The sequence below is a fragment of the Vigna umbellata genome, chromosome 1 (assembly GCF_029865625.1).
Source record: "Vigna umbellata cultivar VRB3 chromosome 1, Vumbellata_1.0, whole genome shotgun sequence".
Lineage (NCBI taxonomy): Eukaryota > Viridiplantae > Streptophyta > Magnoliopsida > Fabales > Fabaceae > Vigna > Vigna umbellata.
Window position 1 is genome coordinate 88,071,825 of NC_142165.1, and position 9,940 is coordinate 88,081,764.

General features: G+C 26.8%; 1 protein-coding gene across 1 annotated transcript; it reads right to left on the reverse strand.

Moving 5' to 3' along the window:
- Window positions 1-3,391: 3,391 nt before the first annotated feature.
- Window positions 3,392-9,588, reverse strand: LOC124827391 (serine/threonine/tyrosine-protein kinase HT1-like). Its single transcript, XM_047300438.2, has 6 exons — window positions 9,362-9,588; window positions 6,097-6,229; window positions 4,926-5,121; window positions 4,475-4,596; window positions 4,188-4,343; window positions 3,392-3,945 (listed from the first exon to the last, which is right to left on the reverse strand). Exons 1-6 carry the CDS (start codon window positions 9,586-9,588, stop codon window positions 3,547-3,549), a joined length of 1,233 nt encoding a protein of 410 aa, XP_047156394.1. The 3' UTR covers window positions 3,392-3,546.
- Between the last annotated feature and the right edge of the window lie 352 nt (window positions 9,589-9,940).

Here is a 9,940-nt window from a genome sequence, read left to right on the forward strand (position 1 = left end):
AACATGACATTTTATAGTAAATAACAATAATAATATCAAATTGGTGATATTAGTCACCGTTAATATGTGAATATTTCTTTCAATAGATGTATTTTAGATGGTTGTAAAATGATAAGACATATAAGACATGGTTGGACTACATTATTTAATACATCTATTGAGCTAAGTAAATACATAAGTAATTATAAGAAGTTATTTATAAGTTTACTAGCATAAATATTTTTTAGATAAATAAATAACTTTCATTGATTTTCTTAATCATAATAAAAATACTTAAAGTGCTTTTTATTTTATGATTTTCAATTTTACCTTGTAGACATGTTTAAAGAAACTAAAAGCGAACGAACAAATATAAATGATAATATAATTTAAAGTGCTGTTTTATATAAAAAATGAAAATACTTTTCCTATGATAAAAGTTAATTTTACATTAAAATATAAATCATTCGAAATAATAAAAGAAATAAAATGAATGAAATAATAACAATTAATATACCTAGACTTTTAGTTTTTGCTTATGATAACATCTGTTTCACTTCTTTCTCCTTATAAATAGAGGTGTCATTTGAGTCCATGCCATGACCCATGGATTGACCCTCATCCCTTCTAAAATCAAGTCCCAATTTTCTAGCCTATTTAATAGGGGGCTTTTTAAAAGCCCCAACCCCTAAAGCCCCACATAAAGTGGGCTGTGATAGGGTTAGGATGGGACTAGCCCCAAATTAAATTAATTCACTTTTAATGTTTTTTTAGTTATTTCTTTTATTTACTTTACAAGTTCAATAATTTCCAAAAATTTACATGATATTTAATATCTTTTTAATTAAATATAAATGTATAAATATTGGTTTTATAAAAAAATATTTAAAATAATTTTTTAATTATAAGTATATTTTAAATATATAATTTTATTATTTTGGAAAGTTAAAAAAGAAAATTATTATTATTATTTTTATTTAAAAGAAAATGAAAAAAAAATTTAAAAAAGAAATTATAAAAGTAACAAAGTTGAAAATTCGATTTTTCAATAATCGAATTATGATATCTATATAAATATTTGAAATATTAATTATGGATAGATTTTAAATTCAAATCTACATATTGGATGAATGTTTAATATCGGTGTAAAATTTTTATTTTTTATAGTTTGTCATATAAAATTCTTTTATTGAATGTTTTGTATAGATATATATACATTAAAAAATTAAACCACATACTTTATAAAGTTTAAAATTAATTTCACGTAATAAAAGAACTAACTTTTTAGTGAAAGTCCTTGTTAGGCAAAATTGTTATAAATATCATATATGTTAGTATACAAGATCTAGATGTAATTCTAGTGGTTATAAAATCATATTTTTTTTCTAACCTTTTAGATTAAATTAATATTTTAAAATCAGACTTATCTTTATCCAACAAAAATCGTTTTTATTGAATTATTTATCATAATTGAACCGATTGTAATAAAAAAATAATTAAATAATAGATACAATATTTTTAAATAAATATAATGTTATAATTTATAATACTAAAATTAAAATTATTATTGTATTTAATTATTAACATATAAAAATAAAAAAAAATTATAATAATTATAATGATAAATAAATTACATCAATGTCTCTTAATAAGAAACTAATAAAAAAGACAAATGAATATAATGTAAAATATATGAAAAAGACATAAAATATATAAATTGATGTAAATGACCAGAAAAAAAATATAAAAGAATTATATAACTTTATAAATAATAAATATTAATTTTATTAAATTTGGAAAATTAAAAAAGTTAAAAAGTTATTAAGTCAAAATTTTAACATGTTCACACCAATTAAAAATAATGTAATTTTGATCACAAATCTTAATCGAATGATATTGATTTAAACTAGTGACAAAATAGTTTACCATCTATAAATAGATTCGTTAGTCCATCAAAATTTTACAAATTAAATTAAATTTTTTAACTTTTAAACCTATTTTATGTGGATATCTTTGTCAAATTTACAAACCAAAATTAAGAAACCAAAATTAAGATGAAAAAATTATCAAAACAAAATTTGGAAATTAAGGAATAATTATATAAAAGCATTATTATTAAACTAATTAATATAGAAACAATTATGAAGTAGAAAATTAATTTTATTGGTAAAAAAATATAATTACACATGAATCAATTATGATTATAAGTTATTACTAACAAAGATAAAATGAAAGCTGCATAAAAAGTACACATGATTTGTGATTACTTGATGATATTATGTTTCTGGACGTTAAATTTTGTAAAAAGGAAAGCCCATAGACTGACCCTGACCTATAGGGTTTTAGGGGTTTTTAGCCCTATGGCTTTTTTAATAAAGAGTTTTTTTGATCATGTGGACTTTTTTGACCCCAACCTACATGAGCTAGGACCAAATCTTATTAAAGAACTCGTTTGACAGCTCTACTCATAAATGAAAGAAAAATGTTTTCTAAACAATTTTTTTCTTAACTACTACTGTTTTACAACGTTTTAAGAAAAATGTTTTTTTAACAACTATTTTTAATTCTGCGTATTGTTTTCCAAACTAAAGTCATCTTTTCTCTTTTTCTTTTCCATACCGCAAACATATCGCATCTGGCTTTTCATTTCTGAAAATCACCACACACATATAAACACATACTCTTCCAAGCCAAGTTCCCTTTCATAGGAGTGATTATTTTATTTAAGTTGTTAGAATTTATGTTGTTATAAATACCTACTCAATATTACTTCAAGTTTTCGCGCTAGGGAGACAATTTTTTGTTGCACATATGAATTAGATTTTCTCAATTGATATCTGTCATGATTTGTTTTTTCTGTCTACAATGATCTTTCATCATTAGCAAATATGCTATTTTTTATGGTTAATAATTTGCTAGGATTTCTTATACATTCTTAACTGAAAAAAAAAACTGAGCCAACATTTATTAGGATTGTCTTTTTTTTACAAATTCTATTTGAGAATTTTGTTAATCGATATTGATAACAAAAGGTCGACAAAAAATTTCTAACTGTCGACACTAAAAGTAAACTTAATCGATATCAGCATAAATAAATGAAGTTGAAGTGAAATAAGAAAAAGTTTTACAAATATGAAATGAAAAACTATCAATAACCTTTGACCGACAAATTACATCAATAAAAAATAATAATGATAGTTTTTGAATTTTTAGTAAATATTTTATATTTAAATAAAATTTTGAACTTATTAGTAATTTAAACACTTTATCTAAACAAAAAAAAATTAAAAATTAATAAATTTGAATTGTTATATTTAAACAAAATGTTTTAAAAATAAAATAATCTAAAATTAATCAATTCAAATTTAATATATGTAATTGTGAAAATCCTCTTTTTAAAGCCGATCGAGACAATTCTGACAAAACTAAACATCACACAAGGGAATACTTGGTTTAATTACACATACCAGCAAGTAGAGTATGCAAAGTTGGGAAGCCTTTCCCCAAATGTATGCAACTATATATAAAAATGACTCACCTATGATCTTGCTTAATGTAGTTTTTTTTTTAACCAATGTGAAAGCATTTTCGAAAGCATAACCATAAACCCTTGCACTTCTTAAGAGTCCTTTTGTGCTTGGTTTGGGCTAAGACTGGACTAGAGTTTTGTGTTATGACCTCAGATTGTCCCTCCAAGCAGACACTGGTATTCAGATTCTGAGTCTCATGTTCATGTTCATGTTCTGAGTTGTCTTCAACATAATTGGGGAAAAGTTCCTGCACACTTGTAGTTGGACATGCTTTTTCCTCAGCTGATATACCTGTTGAGTGATAGTTATGGAGAAGGTTTTCAAGGATTTGCGAGATCTCTGAGAATTCAGGTCGTAGCTTTGGGTCTTCTGCCCAACAAGACTGCAGCAATGGAAGTAGAACTTCTGGAAAACCCTCCAAACTAGGCCTCATCTTCTGCAACCACCGATAACAACATAAACATACCACAACCAATCCTTAGAAGGATAATAGTTTTGATTTAAAGAGCAAAAAAATTACATTAATTGTTGAAGGACTAATTTGGTAACACAAGATCATGAAAACAAACATTATTCTAAAGCAAAATATATTAAAAATGGAAAGAAAGGACTACTTAAGGAAGAAAAATGACACTCTTATTACTAAAATCAGAACTAAGAGTAACTGGTATGACTTACTTTTGCAGTAGCATATGCTGCCAGCAAGTCACTCCTTCCTTTAAATGGAATCTGGTTTTTAACTATTGCCCATAGAACCATAGCAAAGCTATGGACGTCTACTTTATGGTCATAGCATTTCTTGGCTCCTTTAGAAAGTGGATCCTTGCTGAATAACTGATGCAGATAATGTAAGGATTATACATCAAAACACACGAAGAAAATTCTAGTAAATGGATACATAAACATATATAGATATAGTGATGGTAGATACTTATATGCAGAGAAAAATCTAGCATAGCATGTACCTCAGGAGCCATGTATCGATATGTACCAGCCTCAGAAGTCATCTCACCAGATATCTCCTCTCTAGCTGTCTCAAAGTTTGTAAGTAATATTTGCATTTTGTCTTTGGGAAGAACCAAATTACCTAAATAAGTCATGGATAACTTGTAACTGAAAGGACTGCACCTCTTGTGCTCAGAAAAATAAATGTATATGAAAATCAATCAGTGTTAATGAGTTTCCTTGACTACTGTGAATGAACTAGTTATTGTAAAGGTAAAGAAATAAAAATACTTATATTTATTGGATCCCTTTAATTGGTCTGTATCTACATTAGACATTCCATAAGTTAACAAAAAGAGTTAATTTAAAAGACGTACTAAATTTCAGAGAAGACAAAATATACAACAAAACGTAAAAAGTCATTCAAATAGCACATTGTATAGATACTTATCATTATAACCAAATAATTACCAGGTTTTAGATCGCGGTGAATTATGCCATTTGCATGCAGATACTCCATGGCTTGAGAAATATCCAAAGCAAAACTTATGGATTGCTCTAAACTAAGAGCATTTGGATAAATGCTCTCTAGGTATTTATGTAGCGAACAACCTTCCAAAAGTTCTGTAATTATCATCATTGTTGGCTCCACAGAAGCGCCAATAAACTGCAAAATGAGTTTAAATTTCGTAATAGTTAGCTAAATTACTTCTCACTAATCAATCATCCAGTTAACCAAAAAAGTCTTTAGAGTTCGATCATTCTAACATCCTTTAAGACTAACCACAGTAAATCTTAAGAAGCAAATTGTTATGAACTTAAATAGTTATATATGTGTGAGGAATTTAAATGTATAGTTAGAACTCTCATATAGAATAAAAATAGTGAATGAACTATATATAAAAGAAAAACTATAAATCTATTACAGATTTTGAGTAAAATATGATGTCTCTTTTATATATGCAGTGACGGATGAATTAAGATTTTATTGGATCCACACAATGGTGAGAGTAAAATTGAAAAATAGGTAAAATTCTCTCATGTGGTTTACATGAAAACTTGACAGAAAAATGTTGAAAAATATTTAAATAAATAAAATTAAGTGGAAAGTTTAAAGGTACATGTTTCTTAATTTATGGAGAATCCACTATTATAATTAATGAATATTTGTGAAAAATGTAAGACCGTCAGTATCCATATTTTTCATTTAAGATGGAATCTGAATTTATTCCTATATAAAGAGCATGTTAAGATAATAATTCTAAATGAATGTGTAAGAGAAGAAAGCAAATGCAAATGGGCGTGTGAACACTAGTGAGTAAATCTCCTCTAACAAGTGTTTTTATCATTTCTCGTAACTCCTAAGTGGTCTTTAAGTTTAATTAGTAATACATAATTCAAATTGGATTAAAATTCTTCTAATCATGGTTGATGTAAAACACTTTTAAAAACAACGAATTTCTTCATAATAGACAAAAGCAACCACATCACGTGTTCTATCTATTATGTATTTCCCAACAACTACCCAATTCTTTGGTAATTAAATTTGTTTTATAACCATTAGAAGAATAATTAGGACAAAGAGTGCAGAGAAGAAGACAAATCATGAAGCACTTAAGTAAGAAAAGAAATTGAGAAGTACCTTTATTATATTTTTATGTTTAATTTTGGATATCAAGTTAACCTCCCGCTGAAATTTTGCTTTACAAGAAGAAGGAACATTTGATGTTTGCATTGGAAGCATAACCTTTATAGATACAGGATTCAGTTCATACCTAAACCACAAGCAAACAACAAAGTCTAATTAAAAATACAGGGTATTTGAAAAAATAAATATGATTTCACGTTAATTACAACTAATCAATTTGGTTAACAAGATAACAATTTGCCTTAATATTTTGCTGGCCTAAATAATTTTAGGTATATGAATTGTCACAATGATTTAGCTACAAAATAATATTGGAAAAGAATATAGAAGGCCAAAATACTTAAAATTCTGCAACTTGTCACTTTATTGCAACAGAATAGAAAGAATACAAGGGTTACTTGTTTCTGCAGTATTAAACAAACACAAAAATCAATGGCATAAAGACTATGTGCAACAAACATAATAAACACAGCTTTCTAAAAGCTTCCTTTTACCCTCCTTTGTCACACTTAGGATTTTTGTGCATACATGTCTGAGAGTTATTAATTTGACTTCGCCTTTATCCTTCAACCGTTCTTACTACAACTTGTTTTTAATACAACTTAACAACTCTATATCTTTTCCTATAACTCTTCCAAAGTTCATTCTATTCTAAATGTCATACATTAAAAAAAATACTATGCTATAGGAATATTGTCTTTTGAATATTTTATATATATATATATATATATATATATAAGGATATAACATTGCATAGTTTTCTTGATTTTGAGGAATAGATTAATTGAAGTTTAAATGAAGCCAATCAATACATTATAAACAATCAAGTAAATTTTATAACTTCTAATGAGTGTGCTATCACATGTGCTTAAACGATTTAATCCAAGTAACAATCAATTATCATAGAAAGTATCCATCTCATCTCATTCTCACCACACATTAGATGTAAATTTAGTGCTAACTTGCTGAATTCTAATCTGCATTAGAATTTAATAAAAATATTGGTGATGAAAAAGTAAAACAAATTATATATTTATAATTGACTTTGTGCTGATAGAGTGCGTTATTAATAGAGACAATAAAAAACATAGTACATTGCAGTTTATAAATGATATTATATTGTATGCACAACGGAAATACAAAACATAGTATTTATAAAGAATGTGTTTAGATGTCTTGAATTGCATCTGGTTTTAAGCTTAATTCCCATAAAAGTAACCTAAGAAGCACTGGTGTTTAGTATAGGTCGGTTAAAAGACACTCAGTCATTTTGGTGAACTAAGTAACCTATATCATATGGTTTTCATTGATGGTTCTGTCTTACTTGGCAAGCATGGTTACTGATAATTATCCATTGCTCTTTCACGCACCTTCATCAAGTGATGATGAAACTTATTGACATCTTCAGTAGCCATGGTGTTTAGTCATGCTTCTGCAGATGCGTACACCCTTCAATTTCAAGTCATCGCACATGAAGGAAGCAATTTTTCCTTCACTCTTTCTTATTGAACTGGTTTTGAGAGGGGTGAGTGCTATGAAAACAATCTTTTCTAAGCTATTTTAACATTTTTAAATACATTGAAAATTACAAAACTCATTAAATAAAAACTAAAAATTACTAAATTCAGAGTTTCTTTTATTTCATTTTATTTAATAATAAAAAATATGTTTTAAATAATATCACAAAATACTATCATGTGGGAGGTATAGCATTTGGAATGTTTAACTATTTGGAATATGTTAATAAAATATATTACCAGAATTTGGAATGTTAATAATAAAGAACCTGTTTAAAAAAGATTTTACAAAAATGGAAAACAAAGTATGACTCACCCAGGATTCTATTGACTTAAACTAAATAATTGAATAATTTTAATGAATAATTAAAAGGAACAATTTTCAAAGCAATTATATTATTTTAGCATTAAATACATTTTACTTAAAAACATTAATTATTTGTGTCTTGTATAATGAGCATTAAATTTCTTAATACAACAGTAAATGTAACTGTCATTAATTATGATCTTGCAACCTTTTTTTACAAAGATATACATTATTCTTTTAATTCTAAATTTCTTTCAACATCTTTCTATTAACTATAATTTTCAAAGGGAACAATTCATCCAAGTTACCTTACCATGTGGATTATTTTTTTTAAAAAAATAATTATCACAAACGATTCACTTCTTTTGTAAACCAAAAAAAAACTAATTTTGTTTAACTCATTACGAGATAGTGATTTAAATAGTTTATTCATCTGAAAATACAAGTTAAGTCTATTTTATTTTTTAACAAATATTAAAATAATTAAAAATTTAAATATAAAGTTTTAAATTAATGTTTTGACATATGCAATTGTGTAAGGTAATTATAAGAAGTTATCAAGGATGATATTCATAAGACTTGTAGTTTATATATTTTTTGAAATAATAAAGTGATTTTTTTAAGTGAACTCTCTAACTTGCATGCTTACTTCGCAAAAGAACAAATTGACTTGCTAGATATTATCCATTTCCCTGCTCTATTCTTGTTTTCTACTTCCTTACATGGTAAGTTTTTAATATGATTTATATTTGTAAAATATTAAATTCATTTATTTTTCAATAATATTTTATTATAAAAATAGAAAAAAAAAGGTAATGATATTTGTAGGAAGGAAAAATAATGCTGTGCAGGAAAATCTATTGAGGTAACTCTTTAATTGTTAATCACATTTCACCATAAAATAGAACAACTTTTAAAGATATGTATTATGTGTGTTATGCATACTCACTATAAGTTAAACCCCAATTTATTCATTTCGAAATTGATGAATTTTAAATTAAGATTTATGACAAAATATACTTATCATCATTGAAAAGGTATATAAAAAGATTTCTAAAAATATTAGAGAAAAATTAAAACAATTATATATTGACATGTTTACATACAAATATCACTTATGCCTTGAAATAATGAAATGCATATTTCTAATTTTCCATTATTTACAGCATAAATAAAATCAGAGTTAGCCCCAGAGAGATCCAGGTAGGAAGTCAAAATCAGTAGCATTAAAGCTAAAAAAACAGGTGTCTCAGATCAATAAATGAAAAGCATTTTTCAAGGAAAAAATTTATGAAACGCATAACGCTTGAATCACATGGTAGAGAAAATATGCAGATCAAGAAAGTCAACCAAACAAGGTGCAAAAACAAAACAAAAAACATAGACAGAAGCACAAACTGATATATATCTTCGATTTTGCAATTGGAATACCCACCATCCTTTGTAGACAATTGAATGCAACCCTTCTGCGATCTGTTCATCAATTATAAGTTTACGAGTATCCACTAACACGGCAGGATCTATGTCGAAGACAAAATCATCATCATCTTCTTGGATAGCATCATCGTCACTTTCAGTGTAAGCGGAACCAAGCATTGATAGTGAGAGATGGAGGATGAGAGCAGGGTCGCAGAGAGAGACGAATCGACGCTCTTGCGCCATTATTGAAGCCCCTGTTATGTTGAGTTACAGAATTGAAGAAGTAACAGCAGCAACACAAACTTCTGATTTATAGATGACGCTGAGACTATAAAAAAAAACGTGAGTGTAGCATATAATGCTTTTGGAAGCATCTGCAGACTCAGCGTAATCATTTATTTCCAATAAGTGAATAGGCGGTAAAACATCGTCGAGGTAACATATAACTGCCCTCCCCTTTTAATGATTATGCTTCAACTTACACGTAAAATAAGAGGAACTGCTTCTTAACTCAAACTCTGGATGTCTTCTGTTAAACAATCGAGATTAAAGGTAAAGGAAACTGGCGTTTGTTTTTAACTTGAATTTATGAAAT

What these genes read in the sequence shown, in the direction of transcription:
- LOC124827391 (XM_047300438.2), bottom strand. Translation starts at nt 9,588, where the DNA reads ATGGCGCAAGAGCGTCGATTCGTCTCTCTCTGCGACCCTGCTCTCATC. An exon ending in TCAATTGTCTACAAAGGATG is followed by an intron (nt 6,230 to 9,361) that starts GTGGGTATTCCA and finishes CTTGTGGTTTAG; the next exon opens with GTATGAACTGAATCCTGTAT. An exon ending in ATCGATACATGGCTCCTGAG is followed by an intron (nt 4,344 to 4,474) that starts GTACATGCTATG and finishes TATCTGCATCAG; the next exon opens with TTATTCAGCAAGGATCCACT.